The 20,436-nt window shown below is 40.5% G+C and overlaps 1 protein-coding gene across 6 annotated transcripts in view; it reads left to right on the top strand.

Moving 5' to 3' along the window:
- The first annotated feature begins 443 nt into the window (after positions 1 to 443).
- Positions 444 to 20,436, top strand: part of ICE1 (interactor of little elongation complex ELL subunit 1) — a 56,535-nt gene continuing 36,542 nt past the window's right edge. For 5 of the 6 annotated variants that reach the window (XM_059694661.1, XM_059694662.1, XM_059694664.1 and 2 more), the window contains exons 1-7: positions 445 to 771; positions 11,704 to 11,762; positions 12,322 to 12,356; positions 15,101 to 15,119; positions 15,868 to 15,979; positions 18,013 to 18,089; positions 19,015 to 19,052. In XM_059694661.1, the coding sequence (XP_059550644.1) occupies positions 691 to 771; positions 11,704 to 11,762; positions 12,322 to 12,356; positions 15,101 to 15,119; positions 15,868 to 15,979; positions 18,013 to 18,089; positions 19,015 to 19,052 (421 nt within the window). In that variant the 5' untranslated portion in view covers positions 445 to 690. Of the gene's footprint in view, positions 772 to 11,703; positions 11,763 to 12,321; positions 12,357 to 15,100; positions 15,120 to 15,867; positions 15,980 to 18,012; positions 18,090 to 19,014; positions 19,053 to 20,436 lie in introns of all 6 variants that reach the window. The other variant, XM_059694667.1, reaches the window with a different exon arrangement.

Here is a 20,436-nt window from a genome sequence, read left to right on the forward strand (position 1 = left end):
ACACCCGGCGTGGCGGGAGGAACCGACCGGGCCCTGAAAGCCGCGCGGACCTTCGGGAACTGTAGTCACCCCGCTGCCCCCGGACCTGGCCGGACTCGGACTGCACCGCTCCTTCTAGTTATAAATCGCACACAGACCTGGGCAGGGTGGGGTCCTTCCAGGGTGGGAGGCGCCTTAAATGACGTCATCGAAGGTCCGCCCCTCCCCCTTTCGTTTAATGTTTTAGGTGCCCATGGGAAGTCTGTCACGCAGCAGGCCGGCAATACAATAGGGACCAGTACACGGTACAGGGAGGGCACCTCCGATGCCTCTGCTATCCCTGACTTTTCCTCCGTGGGCGTGGTCCCCGCCGCATCGGCAGGGCTGGGCCCTTATTTTGCTCAGGCGCTACCTTAGGCAGCTACATGCCGTGACGAGGGGCGGGGCGAGCTAGGGCGGGGCGGGTCCTGGCCGTGCAGCGTCGCGTCGGGGGCCGCACCGGGGAGCGTTTCTCTCTAGTGCCCGGGGCAGCTCTGGCTGGGAGAGCCTTTGGTCCGCTCCACGGGGACCTCTGTGCACGGATGGACCCGCCCGAACACGGCGGGAAGCGGCCTGGCAGGCGGCGGCCCCGGCGACGTCAGCAGAAGCAGTGCAGGGCCAAGGCCGCGGGTCCCTGAGGCGAGCGGGCCCACCGGGCCCGGCGGCGGCACCATGATGCCGGGCGAGACCCACTCGGCGGCGCCTGGGGCGGCGGATCTCTCGCGGTGTCAGGGCTGCGCTTCCCTGCAGCAGGTGCGGCGCCTTCCCGGAGCCGAGGTCGCGGGGGGGCTCGGTGGGCGCGCTGGGACGCGCGGGGCTGGGCGGAAGCTTCCCTGCCCCCACCCCCCATCACCCCGCCTCCGTCCGTCGGTTCTTCCTGCACCCCCTCTCCCCCCCGGTTCTCCCTTCTCTTTTGCTGCAGTTGTTTTGGGAACGGCTTCCTTTGCTTTATTTGGGATTGGAACCCTGGATTCATATTCGGGGATGCGGTGGGGGGCGGGGGAGTAAGCGAGTTCTGGAGGGCCCCCTCCACCGCTTACCCAGCCTCAGGCTCCCCAGGGCTTACATTTAGGTCCGTGAGTGATAGGATCAAGGTTAAGGTTTTTGCTTGTTCTGGCCCGTCTGTAAATACTTCTTGCCTGGAGGCAGGCTCTTGTGCGACGAATGGCATGCAGGTCTTGGAAGTCTAACGGCGGCGTGGACGGTCCGGCACCGTGATGACAGGAGTTGCTAGTGTGTGGCTCCAGGTCTAGCGAAGTAGTGGGATCGCCCCAAGCACTGGTTTCCAGCCGGACCCTCCTAGTTGTCGGATGTCGGTGGCTCTTTTCACTTCCTACTGTCAGCGTCTTTCCCAGCGGAGTGGAGCTGTCCACCTTCACCTACGGGATGTGATGAAATCACCATCTGTTTTCTATGGTGGTGTAGGTGCGAGGGACGCACAGCGGTGAACAAAATGGGTCAGATCTGCTCTCATTTGTAAGATGTACGTGTGCAAGTAAGGCTTTATAAGGTCCTGAGTCCCAGAAAGGAAGTAAAGGAGGAGTTGAAATGGTGGGCTTGTCTCTTGGCTGAGGTGGCATGGGGAGATTTTGATGGAAAGCAGCAGGCTAGATAGACTCGGTGTGGGAGGAGCTTTCTAAATAGAGGGGTTCACAGGTGGAAAGGTTATGAAGTGAGAAGGAGCACAGTGGTTTTGAGGAGCAGAACGTGGCGTGGGCACGGTGCAGAGGGGAGAATACAGTACTGATGAAACGAGACCAAAAAGGACCGTAGGACTAATAGGCCACTAAGGAAAGGTGTGTGTGTGAGTGTGTGTGTGATCTATGACCTGATCTCAGACGTTTTAATTGTTGAGAGCAGGGGAGGGAGAAAAGGGAGTTCTGCACTGCCACTCTGGAATTGGAGAACTACTAAAATCACTGAATTGAGTTGTATATAAGGCATTTGCAACGTGATTTAATTTTTTGACTCTCAAATCCTGGGAACATGGGTGAAATTATCTCGAATCATTAATAAATTCTATCCTTTGCGCCAGTTCATTCAAATATTTATTGATCAGGTGCTGTGTTTCAGGCAGAGTGATTACAGCAGGGCGGGGGGAGGGGGCATGGAGACAAATACCCTTGCTCTCGTGGAGCTTCCATTCTAGGAGGTGGGGATAGGAGACATTAATCAAGTTACATGAGAAGGTAATAAATACATTGGAGACAAATTAAGCAGAGAAGAGGGGATGACAAGTGGGGGAGGAAGGGACCAATGGCTGGGGTAATTAAGGAGTGTTGAGAAGGCCTCACAGGAAAGGTTGTGCTTGAGCGGGGTTGGGGCAGGGGTGAGAGAGTAAGCTCTGTAGAGAGCTTGGGAGAAAAGCATCCCAGATAGTGGTAAAATCTGGTGTGGAGGCCTGACACAGGAGCTTGCTCCGTGTGCTGGAGAATAGCAAGGAGACCAGGTATCTGGAGTGGAGTGAATGTTGGTGTCGTCATCTGTTTGGGGTTGCTATAACAGTACCATAGACTGGTTGGCCTATAAGTAACAAATTTATTTCTCACAGTGCTGGTGGCTGGGAAGTCTAAGACCAAGGCACCAGCAGATTTGGTGCTGGTAAGGTCTGATTCCTGGTTTATGACTGTTTTCTGCCTGTGTCCTCGCATGGCAGAAGGGAGAAGAGAGTACTCCGGGGTCTCTTTTATAAGGACATGATTCCATTCATGAGGGCTCTGCCCTCATGACTTAATCACCTCACAAAGGCCCACAAGTCCAAATTCCATCACATTGGAGATTAAATTTCAACATATTAATTTTTTGTGGGACCCAATCTGTAGCAGTCGGGAATCTGATGAAGTCACGAAAAGGAGAGCCTGATTATGCCTTGTAGCCATTGCGAGGATTTTTACTTATACTCTGAAAGAATAGTTTCATTGGAGGCTTTTGTAAAGGAAAGCAACTGCTGTGAATTATTCTTTGCAGTTGTGTCTCTGATCTTCCTTCAGAAATCTGGTCTACCCATAATCCCATCTTTTTTTTGATATGTTTTTATTGATTTCAGAGAGAGGAAGGGAGAGCGGGAGAGATAGAAACATCAATTATGAGAATCAGCTGCCTTCTGCACACCCCCTACTGGGGATGGAGTCCGTAACCCAAACATGTGCCTTGATGGAATTGAACCTTGACCTCCTGGTTCATGGGTGGACGCTCAACCACTGGGCCACATGGGCTGCGTAGTAGTCCCCATCTTGCTTAAATGTAGCAACTGTATCCTCCTGGTTGCTTAGGCCAGAAACTAGATGCCATTCTTAGTTCCTCTCTTTCTCTCAAACTTGCCTCCAATCTATCAGCTGGTCCTATTGGCTCTGCCTTTGTTATCCGTTCACTTCTCTCAATCCCCACTGCCTCCACACGGGTGAACCACTATAACCTATGGCCCGGAGATTATTTCAGTCGTCTCCTAAGCCTTAGGACCTAAGGAGTCTCCCTCCTTCCACCCTTGGCACATTCCCACTGTTGGTTCTCAAAACAGCAATAGGAGTAATTATGTTAAATCTCTAAACCCAGGTGTCAGCAGACTTTTTCTGTAAAGAGCAGGATCATAAATATTTGGTGGTGTGGGTGGTGGTCTTGTTCATGACTGTCAGCTCTGCCATTATAGTGTAAAAGCAGCCACAGGCAGTACTAAAGGAATGTGCTCGTGTGTTCCATCAAAATATTTACAAAAACAGGCAAAGGGCCTTAGTTTGAAGGCCTTTTTCCTAGATCTGGATACACTTTTGCATTTGGGTTTTCTGTTGTTTGAAATGCCTTTTTAGGGGAAGAGGGTGATTAGAGTGTCTGGAACAAGTCTTTAATATTGCAAAGTACGAATGGAAAAATAGATTCGTGGCGGATTATAGAGGACCTTGAATGGTTACCACCTTAATATTTTGTTCTTATTTCTGTCAGCATTATGGAGTGGTGAAGGGTTTTGCATAGCTACCACACAAGAGCAGTGCTTATAGTAAAAATAACAGGTGGTGGTATTCAGGGTGGATGGATGGAGGAGGTGCAACTAGCTCTGGTAAATTATTTTACTAATGCATACTAGTGATAATAAAAGCCCAGATTAATTGAAATTTCCTGAGCCTGGGCCTGGAGGAGAGAGAGGTTCTGATTATGAGCAACTGCAGAATGGACAGATCTCAAATTAGGGAGTAGAAGGCGCAGAGATTTAAAATCTGAGAGGCAGGAGAAAGTGAAACCGAGGCACCACAGGTATAAGGAATGTGGGGCTGACGTTTTGGAATGACTTCAGAACTGGAGAATTTCAACTGTTTTCACATTTGTTGTTTGTGAAGCACAGTGCCTCCAGGGCACCCTACCATAGATCCAAGAAAGTCGAGAAGAGGCTAGGTTAGGTGGGTGCTGGTTTCATTGTAAGAATTTTATTTGGGGAGAGATGGGAATGGAAGAATGGAGGAGTATGTTCTGTCACTTGAAAAAAAAAAACCACTTTGAAAACCTTCGTGGACTAGATGCTATCGTGAGCATTCTGTGAAGAAAAAGTAGTTGGGTGGTGACAAAGTTGAGCATGGAATGGTGAGAAAAGGAGAAACAGATAAAGATAAGATAGTTCAATAGGAAGTATATAGGAAATCAGTTTTGGAAAGCATGAGAATTGAGAACAGGCAATTGCATTTGTCAGCGAGAGGTCAGTAACTACCTTAGGAAAGATGTTTCTGCATCTTTACTACAGCAAATTCCGTGTTCTAGTCAAAGGTCATGCAAGAGAGAAACTTAAGAGGTTCCATGCAGAGAGAAAATAATCCCACTGTGTAGTTTTATCACACTGAAACTCTGGATCTTTTAGAAAATGTACAGTATATTACAAGCACCTTCCCTGCAGGAGGCCTTTGCCCAGTGCTGTGACTTCATCCTGAGCTGTAATGGGGACTCAAACTGTTCCTGTCCTGAGTTGAACAGTTGTTTGTTTACATTGGAAATCTCCCTTCATTTCCTCCCTGTCCTCTTTTTCTTAGTGGTTGAATAGATAGTGTGCCTGCTTGATTCAGAAATGTATAGATGACCACATTTTATGCATTTTTTTACAAAATGCATATTACCTTAACAGTCTCACATATTACCTTATCTTTCTTTTCTTACCCTGATTGCAATGGTTCATGAGGGATCTGTAGTTTAATGTCCATATGGGTTGTCAAACTTTGTTAGTTATAAGCCAAAATGAACCTTACTCTGATAATACTATGCACAAGTAAAGAAGTCTTAAATTGAGTGGTTTTAAGTTAAGCTGCCATAAGTCTTTATTCTTATGAAGGAGAAGCACTCCTCCCCCCCCCCCTTTTTTTTTCTTACCAGTTTCATTCATTGCAAAGCCAAACATTTTAACTCTTGGGGGTCCAGATGAGAATTTGAAGCATATGTTTATACTGTTTAGCTAAAGTAACTAGATAGCTTCAGAATAGATTTGAGCCTGTCATTTACATAAACTTGTGCTGGACTCCCATTGATAATTGCCAATGGTTGAACTTCATAATTTGGAGCTTCACACATATGCCCCCATAGATATTGATTTGTAAATGGTTATATTACAGGGGTGCTCACAGAATTGTTATTTATTCATTTAGCAAACATTTATTGAGCATCACTGCATCTGTGGTGCCATGGTATATTTTGGAATACAGTCAGGAGCAGAAGAGGCATGGAGCTTGTGTTCTAGGTGAGGTTACAGATGAGTGAGAAAGCAACCAGACTATAAACATAATGCAGTAAGTACTGTGTTGGGTGATGTACAGGGTATGTTGAGCATCTAGGAGGGACAACTGAAGGCTTTGTAAGAGGAAGTGAACCTAGACAGGTCTGAAAAATGATTTGTACCTAATTAAGAGGGAAGAGATGTAAGGAAAATATTCTGGATAGGAACATTTCATGTGCAGAGGCTTGGAGGGGAGAAAGTAGTTTGTGATTGATTAGGCACAAAAAGTCAAAGGTAAGGGCAATGGAAGACCAGGCAGAAAGGATGGGGTGGGAACCCTCCAGAATTCCAAGTTCCCAGACTCCAACCTTGCAAGCAGGTTTTTGTAAGGATAGCAGTCTCAGGCCCGATGTGGGAACTTTTCTTGTGCACAACTTGGGGTGCTCTGGCTAGCTAGTGAGTAGGGCCAGAATGCTGCCAAACATCTAGGGTGAACTGACTGGACTGCTCCCCCAACTAAGAATTTTTCCCACCCCAAATGATAGTGTTAGAGTAGTAGTGACACATAATTTACTCTTCCCCAAGTTATCTATTTACTTATTTGCTGTGTACCCATAGGTTTTACTTATTTAGTGTCATTATTTTGTAATCTACCTCAGCCAGGCCAGCTGGCTTGCTCCTTGCCAGGGCTGTCCTGCTGCCTGCTCCTCACATCTTCCGTGCTCAGTCACTGTGTTGATTCCACTTCCACAGAAGGGAAGGGAAGGTAGAAAGCACAGAGGGGATTTCTTTTTCTCCACTGTTGCATATTCACAGTGACATTCAGGGGAGATTGTATAGATAAACTTAAAACAGTACACTATAGAAAAGGAATGAATGGGGAACGGAAAGTCCGAGTAATGGGTTCCTCTTGGATTTGTTAGTGGCCCAGTGAGTAAATATAAAGCATTGCTTGAGAAACTCACCCAGAGAGCAGACAAAAACAAAAGCTGGCAATTGTGGAAGGAGAGGAGAGAGAATTGAGAGTAAATCTGAGCCTTCCAATAGACACCGGAATAGAAATTCAGAAGAGAGCAGGGCTGCTGGGAGAAAAGCAATAATCAAAGAAACCAACCACCTTCACTTTTCCTGGAGGAGGAAGAGTAGCCTGAACCTTGCTTCCTTCCTTGGATGCAGGGTAATAGGGCTCTGCGCATACCCCTGAGAGTGAATGTGGGTCAGGAGGGGGCTCCAAGGGCCCCCCACCTAGATTCAGACCGCTCAGTGTTCACAACTCCAAGATTCATTAGTTGGAGACCTTGGCTGCACCCATCAGTGACATTTGAATCAGATTGAAGAAAATAGAATGTTTTATTAGGACACTGCTGTATCTGACCAGCTTTGAACTGCCACCCTACCAGGCCTTAGGAGAAAAAATAAGTCAGGGACTAGGATGCTGTAGGAAACCAAGAAGTCATGTTCATTTAGTATGTTACGTTTTTTCTTATATAATGCTATGTTTTGTGAATTTAGGTTTTTGTTTTTATTAGTATTTTATTTGTTTTTATATGAACACAGTTTAGAGAGACAGCTAGATATATAAGATTTGGTAAGACAGCCCCCACTCCCTAGCTCCCCTAATTCCCCCTTTCCAAGAGACAGCACTTTTAATTACTTGCACAGTGTGTGTTTCATAATGAACTTTCATATTGTTAAAATAACAGACTTGTGTTGGCTACTTGTTTTTCATTTTTAGGCATGTCATTTGATTTCTGATTTTGGAAGGTGAGAATTGAGCTCTCTCTCTGTCCTGTACCCCACCACACCTGAGCACCCCTTCTCTGCTCCCTCTACCCCCATCCTCAGTGTAGTTAGGATTTCAGTTAGGTCACTATGGGAGTTGACCTAACTATGTTATTCAGAGCTAAGCTCTGGAGTAAATTACAATTACCTTTCCTTTTTTGTGTTTTCTTGTTTCCTCTGGTTAATGATTATATCCTTAATTCAACCTCTTCATCTTAAAATTGTTAAGGAGTGCTTACTTATGCTGGGGGCTGGGTTAAACACTTTGGCTCATCCTATTTAATCCTGATAGCAAGCCAGTTTTGTAACCTCCTAGTGTCTGTCTCCTTCTCTGTGCAGTTAGAAATGGTTCTGAAGCAGGGAGAAGTCAAGTAAATTTGCCCAAGGTCACTTAGCCAGAAAGTGGAGGAACAGGAATTTGAATCCAGCTGTGTGTGACACTAGGCCTGAGGTCTCTGGAATGTCTCTTGCATAGCACTTTACATTACAGATGGCATCTGGAAGCAACGTGGGGAAAGTGAGATCAATTAGCAAAAAACTTGAAACAGAATGGAAAAAGAGAAAAAATCACTTTTTCCAAAAAATTGTAACTTAACTGCATGAGGAAAAGCAACTATGTACATTCAATTGCACTTCTCTGCCTTTTAAAGCTTTCATTCAAGCAGATACTGTATCATTTTCTTATTAGGGGAAAAATTCCCTCCTGAGCCTTCAGCTCTGATCTGGTACTCAGCTGCCTTCCTAGTCTTTAATTACGCTCTGTGCTCCACATTGTTCTCTATGGGTTTGTCCATGATTTTGGTGAAGTCTGTTCACATCTTTTAGTACCTCCCTGAGGAAGGATGTCTGGGAAGTAAGTTTATGAAGACTGCAGATTTGAAAATATCAATTTTACTATCACTATTGCTTGCTAGTTTGTATAGACTTTTATTTAGAATTCATTTGTTTTCAGGAAATTTTGAAGGCTTGCTTTCTAGGTATCCAGATTTCTTGACTGCTGTTGAAGTCTGAAGCCATTCCGATTCTACATTCTTTGTATATGACTTGTTTTTCTCTCTCAGGATTCCTATAGACTCTTTGCTTTGTCTCGGATATTCTGAAATTTTATATTGATGTGTCATGGTTTGGGACCTTTCAGTTTGGGAACTTCTGGCTTCATTTCTGGGATCTTTTTCTTGAACATTAGTATTTCTTTGATTGCCTCCCCATCTTTCTGTTATTCTCCCTGTAGAACTCTAATTGTTGGGCATGTGAACTTCTTACACTGAAACTCTAATTGTTTTTCTTTTTCTTTTCCATGTCTGTGGTTTGCTTTATTTTGGGGGACAGTTTTTCAACTTTATTATTAAGTCTATACTTTTGCGTCCCTGTTTTTCATTAATTATAACAGTTTTTTTGAGATATAATTCATATGCCATAAAATTAAACCTTTTAATGTGTACAATTCAGTGGCTTTTAGTATGTTCACAGTTATCTAATCTTGTCACCGCTATGTAATTGTGAAATAGGTTTACCTACACACCCCTGTATCTCCCCAAGAAACCTCTTCAATACAGGGTGGGGCAAAAGTAGGTTTACAGTTGTGAGTACATGAAACAGGGTTTATTCTTGTATTACTTATTAATTATTGTGTTATTTTTTATACGAACAACTGTAAACCTACTCTTGCCCTACCCTGTATTAGCAGTCATTCCCTGTCCTCCCCTAACCTCCTCCACCCCAGCCATTAATCTACTTCCTGCCTCTGGACTTGCCTATTATGAACATTTTATATGAATGGAATCATACAGCAACTAGCCTTTTGTGACTGGCTTCTTTTACTTGGCATAATGTTTTCAAGTCTCTTCCATATTGTAGCCTGTATCATTCATTCCTTTTCATTGCCAAATGACCACGTTGTATGACTGTATGACATTTTGTTTATCCATTCATCAGTTGATGAATATTGAGTTTATTTTTACTTTCTGGCTAGTGTGAATAATACTGCTATAAATAAGAATGTACAAGTTTGGCCTGAACATGTGTTTTCAATTCTCATGGGTATATACCTAGGAGTGTAATTGCTGGATCACATGCTTAACTCTGTTTAACATTTTGAGGAATTGCCAAACTATTTTCCACAGCAGCTGCACCATTTCATATTCTACCAGCAATGTATGAGGGCTCCAATTTCTCTACATCCTCTCCAACACTTGTTATTGCCTGTCATTTTGATTTTAGCCATGCTAGTGGGTGTTTATAGTCTTACTTTTTAAGAGCTTTTTATTTTAATTTCTAAGTTCTTGATTATTTCTTGTTTCATGAATTTAATATAATTTATCTCAGTTCATATTAATTTTTTTGAAGTTTTCTTAATTTTTGCTTATTCTAAGTTTCTTTGGGTTGTTTTGGTCTCTCTTTCATGTTACAAGTTTCTGAGTTTCATTGCAGGAGGTCTGGATAGGCCATTTATTGACTAAATACTATCTGATGTCAGTACCTTTATCTCATCTCCAGGCTGATTAGAGTTCCTCAGGTCCTCAGATAAATTGTTTCAAGTCCCTGCATGGAGAGCAAAAGGATTGGCTGCCACTGTCTGGGAGCTTAATGGGGAGGAGAAGCAGGTGGCAAGTGTGCGTAGGTGTACCTGGTTCCTCTGTTCTTGGTCTAGTCCAGTGATGGCGAACCTATGACACGCGTGTCAGACGTGACACGCGAGCTCATTTTTTTGGTTGATTTTTCTTTGTTAAATGGCATTTAAATATATAAAATAAATATCAAAAATGTAAGTCTTTGTTTTACTATGGTTGCAAATATCAAAAAATTTCTATATGCGACACTTCACCAGAGTTAAGTTAGGGTTTTTCAAAATGCTGAAACGCGGAGCTCAAAAGGTTCGCCGTCACAGGTAGTCCATCTGTTCCAGGTGTTCACAGTGTCCCAGGAGGAGACTTTTTTCAAAAGCAAAGCTCCTGCTAGATGAGGGAGGACCGGCTGGCTAAGAGGAATCTGGTGTCACTGATTCCCAAGCTTGTTGATGTTTTGCAGTGTAAACTGAGTACACCACACTGAAATCAAGTACACACAGTCAGAGCATCTGTACAACTAACTACTTTGCTCTTAGAGTTCCATCATTCAGGTAAAAGATTCAGAGAGAGGCAGTGTGGGCTTAAGATCACACTGCATATTTTTGTGTGTTATATACAATGGAAATAATAGATTTACATATTTCTGTGTTTATGTAACAGTAAATAACATGTTTATGCTTTATGATAAACTAGGGGCCCACCGCACGAATTTGTGCACTTTGAAAGGAACTGTGGGCCGTGAGGTTGCGGTGGGCACAGGGGCCCATCCTCTGCACCCCCACTCGGCCCCTCCCACCACGGCCCCCGGTCCCCTCTCTGCTGGCAGCGCCGCTCCTGCCACCGCAGCTCTCACACACTGATGGCGCCCGCCCCGCTCGCACCTGCTGATGGCATGGACTGATTGGGGCTGGTGCCGTCAGTGGGTGCAAACAGTGACTGCTGCCCCGATTGTCCCTCAGGAGCGGGGGTGGGGGTGGGGGGGTGGGGGCGTGGATAAGCCCTCAGGGGCCGTTGGGGCTGGCAGTCGCCTCTTGCACCCGCTGCCAGCGACGGCCCCACTTGCACCTGCAGCTGGCACTGGAGCCGCCGCTTGCACCCGCTGCCGATGCCCGGCACTGGTCCCGATTGCTTAGCGCCATCAACGGGTGCGAGTGGTGGCTGCCGGCCCCTATTGTGCCTCAGGAGCAGGGAGAGGTGAAGCCCTGAGGGGTGATCAGGGCTGGCAGCTGCTGCTCCCACCTGCTGACAGCACCAAGCAATCGGGCCTGGTGCTGGGCGCCAGCAGCAGATGTGAGTGGGGCTGGCGTCGGCAGTAGGTGCAAGTGCTGGGGGGGTTGAGGGGGGGGACCGTGGCACATGGGAGCAAAGAATTTTCAGTAACCACCAGAGGCTTGCCCCAATGACAGTGACCAGCGCCCCGCCTTGATCTGATGCACCTGCTCCACCATCCCCCCACTGCTGATGCCTGCCATGTTCAGTGCATGCCCCCTGGTGGTCAGCACATGTCATTGCGACCTGTTTGTTTGGTTCTGCTGTTCGGTCTATTTGCATATTAGGGTTTTATATATATAGATGACATGCTACCTTAAAATTATATTTAAATTAATTTATATAAAAACAAGTACCTGACTAGTGTTTTTTCTTTCCTTTCAGAATTTAAATGAATATGTTGAAGCATTAATCACCTTGAAGCAAAAAATTATTAATACAGAGTGAGTATATTCATGTGTTTGGCTGAACTTCATGGACCTGGACAGACAAGCTGAAGTGGGAGACGATGTTAGACCCCTGAGCCTGAAAGGCGAACTGGAGTTTATCTTCTGAAGCCTACATGGTGTTGTGCTGATTGTAACGAAAATCCTGTCCTCGTCATTAACCTTCTGTTATTGGTCTTTACAACAACGTTCATGTCTTAGGAAGCGATTTTTGCTAAACTGGCAATTTTTGTAAAGCTGTCTTATATCTTCAAAGCCTTCTTAGTTTTAGGAGAGGGCCTCAAATTTCCTCACAGTATTTCATAGCTGTGGTGTGAGATTTAATTTTTTTTTTTTTAATTCTAATGAAGTCACATAATTTATAGACTAAGATATTAATTAGATCAAAGGGATTTTTAAATGAAAAACTCATATTGATACAGTGTTTTAAGGAATTTAAGATAATATGTACATGTTTGCATATATATAATTAAATTTATTGTGGGGGAAGAAAGGTGCCTTGCATATTTTGAAACATAGTTTTAACATAGTATAACAATTCTTTTCTTTGTTGCAGTAATTTGTTAACAGAATACCAGAAGAAATGTGATGATATCCTTTTATTGTCTTTTTTCTTTGAATTTTTAAATTTACTGTTATATAATTTTTTAAAGAAATGTGAGATTTTCATTGTTATCTTTTGGAGGGCACTATTTACAGACTTAAAGGAGGGAGTATTTCTACCAGGCACAGTAAACAGTTGGTCTTTTACTGTTAATATGTTTCCTGATAAAGACTGCAGGTCTCCTTATTTTAGAATTTTTTTTTTGTCATTGATTTTGATATTCTTAGGTTTCATAAGCTTTTTAATGAGTAGGTCTTTTTTACATATAGATATGTAAATATGTGTATATATATATATATGTATATGTATATGTATTTCAGAGAGAAAGGCAGAGGGAGAGACAGAGAGAGAGAGACATCAATGATGAGAGAGAATCATTGATTGGCTGCCTTCTGTACGCCCCCTAATGGGGATTGAACCTGCAACCTGAACATGTGCCTTGACTGGAAATCGAACTGTGATCTGGTTCATAGGTTGGTGCTCAATCACTGAACTGGACAGAGTAGGTCTTTTTCATTGTACCAAGGACATGCTATGTGTTCTTCAGGCTCAGAAGTAATGTGAAGCTGACTGTCAGAATATTCGGGCATTTCTGCAAGAAGGGCCCTGTAGGAATATTCAGAATGTTAGAAAACCGACTTGTGTTTATCAATGCTGTGACCTGTAGAGATTAATGTATACCTTGAGCTCATAGTCACCGTTTGTTCAACAACCATGTAGGGCACTTGTGTTATATTTGGCCTTTGGTTAAATAATTTCTTGGCAAGGTGAAAATGGTGTGTATAATTGATCCTTTCTCATCTTGTGATGATGACACTTACCCTGAATTATTTCTCTCCCATAAAATAAAATTTCTCTCATAAAAATACATGTATATTTTCAGGGAGTCACTGAAGTACAGCTTCAGCTTAAATATTGGGACAGATTCTGCTGGTCACCTTTGGCAGTTACTCGAAGCCTGCTTCATTCGGTATTTTGTCTGGCATCCTGCACTTATTTGTTTGTGTTGGTACCATCATATCTAATTTGTTATTAAAGTGATAAAATCAGGGTATAACATTGAGACTTTTCATATCTGGTTTTTTGCATTAAAAAGTATAAGTCATTGAAATTTCTTGTGCCTTATTTGTTGAAACTATCAGTCTACTTAACTATAAATGTGTATTATTGCAAGAATAATTTGTTTGCTTATGAAAACTACAGAAACAGTTACTGTAATACTTCTAATTATACAGAAAAATAGGTAGGCGATCAATTCTAGTATTAGAAGAGTATGTGTTCATCCTTTTTGGAAGAAATGGTATAACCTTTTAGAGATAATTGCACAAGTAAGCAGGAAAATTACTCCTTTTCTAAAAGTTGTTAGAATAGATTATTAAAAATTGATAAAACTTTCTATTATTATTGAATTTCCATTCGTGATATAGTAATCTGCTTCTGTCTCGAACCCACAACCTACATATGTGCCCTGACCAGGAATTGAACCCCCAACCTTTTGGTCTACTGGGATGATGCTCCAACCAACTGAGCCACACTGGCCAGGGCTAAATACAGATTTTTCAAAAAACACATTTGGCTTTTGCCCCAAATATGTATTTGCTGTACCTCAAGTATTTAGTAATTTGCTCTATAGCTTGAGGTACCAATGTTACAGGGTTTGTATGGCTTTCTTATAGAACTTGCTTTTTAACTTTTTTTTGTAATTCTGACCATTTTGTTGTTTATTAGTTTCTCTTTCTAAAGGGAAGAGCAACTTTATTTCAGCATATGTTTTTTGAACTTTTCTTGCAAAGACTGCAGTAATTTAGGTTGAATAAAATATATTACTTAATCTTGAGAAGTTTATATTCTAATAGAGGAGGATACAGACTAGTTACAAATAAACATTTGCTATATTGTGATATGATTAGGAATTTATAGGAGATAAAACTTAAAGGAATTATTATTTGCTATCTTTATAACATTACTGGCAGCTTGAGATGGGGAATGAAGTTATCAAATTGTGTAAATTGTGAAAATGAGTGAATAACTAGATTTTATGTTCTCCCTGTCTTTCCTCATTACTCATTGAATATAGTTATGTATAGTTTTAATAAGAACATATTCTTATTGGATAGAATTATTAAATTATTCTCTAGATCAGCGGTTCTCAACCTGTGGGTCACGACCCCTTTAGGGGTCGAACGACCCTTTTACAGGGGTTGCCTAAGACCATCGGAAAACACATATATAATTACATATTGTTTTTGTGATTAATTACTATGCTTTAATTATGTTCAATTTGTAACAATGAAATTGGGGGTCACCACACCATGAGGAACTGTATTAAAGGGTCGCGGCATTAGGAAGGTTGAGAACCACTGCTGTAGGTCATTTGAGAAGTGGAAGACAAGTTATTAGGTTGTTCTGATGTATATATAGGATTCGAGGGATTATCCATTGGTTTCATATTGTCTTTATTCTTGGAATTTAATATTGATCATTTAATCGGATGCCTTTTTAATTTAGAGAAGTGGATATTTTTGCTTTTAGTACATGTTATAAATAGGAATAACTCAGTAAAAATCTTTTCACTATGTTATATGTATGTTATATATGGAACTTTGAATATTGTTTTCTAGGAATTATGATCTTACCTATATATACATTGCAGTGTTATTTTTAAGTGAGTTTTGTCTTCAGACAAATATCAGTAGATAAAATTCTCAGAGTTTTCTTTAACAAGTTTTACAGTTGCAGTTTGCCAGAAGGTAAGCTGTCTGTTTTCATATTTGATTTGGGGGAACATTTCTCAGTCTAGATTTTTAAATGGATGGATTTGAAAAAAGAGCCACTTATGTTTAACCCATTATTTAGAATGTTGCTTTGATACTCATAATAAAAGAAGATTCATGTTTCACAAATGAATTTCTTATTAAGGTATTAAATTATGGCCTAGTTTGACTTTTCAATAACTTTTAATGACTATTGAGATGAAGCTTATTGCCATATAATTGTTGTTGTCTATGTGAATTGGACTATTTAATGTGGTTATTTTGTATATTTGAAACAATTTTAGATAAACTTATGCCAGAATTTAGCAATATTCTAAACTGATTACATTTATCACTTAGAAGGAGGCAAAAAAACATGGTTGTTAACTGAATCACAAAATTGTCTATCATTTAATTTGAATAAATGGTGATGAGTTCAAGATTGGAAGAGCCAACTTACTTGGCAGATTGCCCTTTAATGTTTTCTCCAGCAGATTGAGAATCTGCTGTATCTGCTTCTCAAGTGGCTTTTTGATATACTTTTATTAGAAATAGACTGTAATGCCAGAGAAATAAAAAGGAACGTGAGGGTCATGTTGGTATAAATAGAGAATGTATTTAAAAAGATAAATTCTTTCATTCCTTTTTGTTTCTATTTAGAAAATAATCAAAAGTCACCAATAGATATATTTAATAATTCACTGTAGATTCTTTTGTATAATGTTAATGCATCGTCCATTTTCAGGGAGAATAGTACTCTGCATCATCAAGTGGAACAGATGCTCCAAAAAATTTCTCCTCTGCAGAAATGTCAGGAAGAACTGGGATCTTTAAAAGCTGAGCTAGAAGAGAAAAAGGTACCTAAAATAATTTTCCTCCAAAACCATATCTTCAATTACTTAAGAGCTGCTAATTCACTGTAATTGGGATAATTGAGACACTTTCTATGTTAACAAAGGAAATCAATACTAAACAAGACTCTTAAGTGTGTTAGTACACTTAGTGAACATTGAACTAGTTGATTTATGGCTTGATCCTTACAGTGATCATTGGATCTGTAAATCTGTGTTAGTTTCTTATGCTTTATGAGAGGTTCAGTAGTAGAGGATTCTTCTAGTTGTGATTTTTTATGGCCCCATGTGTCCTGCATTGATTGCCTTTTCACATTGTTTTTATTGTTTGTTCGTTTTTTTGCTTTAAGTGTAAAATAACATACAAAAATTTAAACCTAAAAGTAGCAAAATCATATTCTCTATTTCAAGATCAAATTATAATAAAACAGTTTATTTAAAATAGTATAAGCTTGTTTTTCTATATAAATTTTGGTTTAGTCTTTATAGGAGTCTTAGCAGAGAATTCCTGGCTTTTCAGATAAGAAATATCTGAAGCCAATAAAGTGAGATGATTTGTATAAGACAAATTATGGCCAATCTGGGATGATTCTTGGCTTCTTTACCTGTTCTTTAAGCTCTTCTCAGTATTATTGTGCTGTTCAGTCTTCAAATTGTGGCATCTTAATAATGCCATGCACCTATCTGAGGTTGTACATACTTTAACAGTGATTGATTTTCCTATTTCTGGAGAAATTCTATTTTACATATTTTACTATTCAATAAAAGTTAAAGAAAAACAACCAAGACGTTGAATTTTGTCTACCTCTGATCTATATAAATATAAAAGCCTAAGCGACTGTATGACCAGTCAACCGAACAACCGGTTGACTGGTCACTTTGATGCGCACTGACCACCGGGGGGCAGACACTCAACAGGAGCTGCCCCCTGGTGATCAGTCTGCTCCCACAGCTAACCTCCCGTGGTTTCTCCTCCTGGTCGGCTGGCATATAGTAACCTTTAGGGTATATGTATTGATTGATGTTAACACATTTTCTCCAGTTACTGTTAAGTATAATGACTTGTTTTATATTTTTGCATACTGGTAACAATAGCTTATATTAAGCTCTTAAATTTCTTTAGGTTTTGTTGAATTTTAATTGTTTGAGACAAAAATATTAGCAATTCCATATTATGAAGATTTGGACTTAAAATTAATTCATTTTCACTTTATAGCTTTGATTGGACTATTAATCATATTATTGTAATATAAAAAGCTAAGTGACGTACCGCATGTACAACCGACAGACGACTGACCGACTGGTTGGTACATATGATGCACACTGGCAATTAAAAAAATAATTGTTGACTCACGCATGCACGCTATACATAAAGCTCTCGCTGATGCCAATTACATGCATGTGTTTCAATCTGTTATTGTCGATTGTGAATTTGATTGTTTTTGTTGACATTCACCATAAACCACATTGTGGTTTATTCATCGACAATTCAGCCAGCCAGTATATATGATGCTCACTGGCAATTTAAAAATGAACGTTGACTCGCCCATGCATGATACATACAAAGCTCTCGCTGGTGCCAATTGCATGCGTGTTTTAATTTTATAATAGTATACTATATATACTATTTTGATGTAAATTTTTTAATATATTTTTTTATTGATTAAGATATTACATATGTGACCTTATACCCACATTGCCCCCCCCCCCCCCCCCCCGTTGTCCGTGTCCATTGGTTAGGCCTATATGCTTGCATATTGATGTAATTTTTTGCGGTATTGTAGTTACCGCACGAATCTTTCCTCTAATTAATTTCCTTTCAGTGTACACGAATCCGTGCACCTGCCCACTAGTGTTTAATAAGGATCCAGTCATAGCCTTTACATTGTTCAATGAATTGTACTTTGGTTTCCTGCCTAACATATCTGTTCAGTTAATTTCATACTGGTAAATGATAATAATTTAGCTTTTCTAGGTCAAAGTAAGTTATTACTGATGGTCATGACTTTCAGATTGATAGTATCTATCTATTTTTTAAGAGTTCTCTAAAGTTATATCAGGAAACTCATCAGGAATATGCTCGTATAAAAGAAGAATGCTTGAAAACTGATGCTCAGTAAGTAATTTTAAAATTACTTTGGAAATAGGGTTTTCATCTTAAAAAATTCTTAAATCAGTAGTGTTTCTCTTTTCTCTGTCTTTGGGTTTGTTGGCCGTAATTAACTGCAATCTTGAATGTCTTTCAACCTTGGTGTCCACATCTGTAAAGTGGAAATTATAACTACCTTGAAAGGTTATAAGGAGGGTTAAATAAACCATCACAAGTCAAAGGATTATGCAAAGAGAAAACTCTGTAAACCTGGTAATATTTATATTGCATGCATGCTTGTGTATCTCTGTGCTGTGTGAAAATACTATTTACTCCTTTCTTTGTATCAGTACTTTTAACAGCTACCATACAGAATGGATGTCTTTGTTGCCATTCATAAAAAGGGCTGTTGAGAAGCATCCAGTTGATTATTTTGAAATTTTAATCCTATATTCACATTATTCAACAAACTTGTAAACTACACAAATAGTAGTTTAATTGATGTAGCAGAAACTCAGAGAGTACCTCTCTTCTCTGACTCAAATCCATCCAAAAACAGGTGCACATCTCCAGCCACAGCCTCTCTTAATAGTGGTGTTGTGAGTACTCCCGCCATCCGTGCTCTTGAAAGTAGCATTGCCTAGTTAGAGGCTGCACTGAATCTAGGAGACCATCCAGACTATCAGCTTGATTCTTAGTTGAAGCCACTGCAGTTCAGAGAGAGAAGTACACTTTTCTTTAGTTCATTTTACAACTATTACATACTAAATGGCATAATATTTTTCTTGTTCTACCGTTGGAACAATTGCTGGTAATTTTAATGGTTGATGTGTGATGCTCATTGTGACTGACATTTACTTTGTTATATAAACATCAGTAATTAAAAATAAATGTACCACAAACTAATGTAAATTTTTTTTACCATTTTAACATGTAAAATTTTTATTTTTAGGAAGAAGAAACTGGAAGCCAAGGTGAAGAAGCTGGAAGGTATTGACACTATTGTTATCTAGCTACTTACTGGTAACTATAAGATGTTGGAGTACTGGATTAAGTAGTTGAGTAGTCGTGGTTTTGATGGCATATCCCTGGGTAGTTGCTTTAAGGATACCATTAGGAAGAATCTGGATGCTATATTCCTTTCATTTACTAGATAGTAGCATGAAAATGAATGTGACAAATCCTTAAAATGTTGTTCCATTGAAAGTAGTAGCAGCCTATACTTTTTCTGTAAAAAAACAATTAATAAAAGGATTTAATTTTGAAAGTTGAATCTCAGAGCTTTCTCATTTTTTTTTTCTAATGAAATCAATGGTTAATAGAGAAAGTTACTACTTTTAGTACCAAGAAACTTGATGCATTTAGATAGTTATGACTATGCCCATGGAGGGATTTCCGTGAAATTCCCTACTTTGGGGATTGTCACTTTGTCCTTGATCCTCCCCACACCCCATTGTCTGCTTAGGGGCTTCTAGTCCACACTGGGTAGGCAGAGTATAGAGGGGCCACTAGGAGGATCTGGTCAGTCCTTATGGAGCAGCTATTAACCCTTTCAGGAATTGAATGCAAGATCTTTCCTTCTGTTTTCTTCTCCCTTTATTGAGTGGTTGGGATGTGGAAATAACATTCAGTAAAGAATAGCAGGACTCTGCCAGACCCATCCCTGGTACATGTTTTTCTCATTCCTGCTGTGCTTACTGACCCTGCCCTTTGATATTTCATCATACTTGCAGTGCTCTGCTTCAGAGAATGGTGAATTTTTCACTTAGAGCAGCGGTTTTCAACCTGTGGGTTGCGACCCCTTTGGGGGTCGAACGACCCTTTCACAGGAGTCACCTAAGACCATCGGAAAACATACATAATTACATATTGTTTTTGTGATTAATCACTATGCTTTAATTATGTTCAATTTGTAACAATGAAAATATATCCTGCATATCAGATATTTACATTACGATTCATAACAGTAGCAAAATTACAGTTATGAAGTAGCAACGAAACTAATTTTATGGTTGGGGGTCACCACAACATGAGGAACTTTATTAAAGGGTCACGGCATTAGGAAGTTGAGAACCACTGACTTAGAGAGTGAAGCAAGGATTTAAATTTAGTTGGATCAGGACATACAGATAAAGGAAAATGTTTCTATTCATCAGTTTACCTAGATTGAGCCTGAGTTTTTTAGACCGTAACTATTAAATATTTTAGTAACAGTTTTTTCCTTGATTTGGTTGTTGCACAGACATCAATAATATGGCAATATGTACAACAGCACTGTGTATCTGTTGAAGGAAATGCTTTCAAAGGGACCTGAAATGCCTGTAAGAATATATGCAGCTTTTAGAACAATTCCTTTGAAGCAAAAGTGTAACCT

Source organism: Myotis daubentonii, chromosome 4 (assembly GCF_963259705.1).
Source record: "Myotis daubentonii chromosome 4, mMyoDau2.1, whole genome shotgun sequence".
Lineage (NCBI taxonomy): Eukaryota > Metazoa > Chordata > Mammalia > Chiroptera > Vespertilionidae > Myotis > Myotis daubentonii.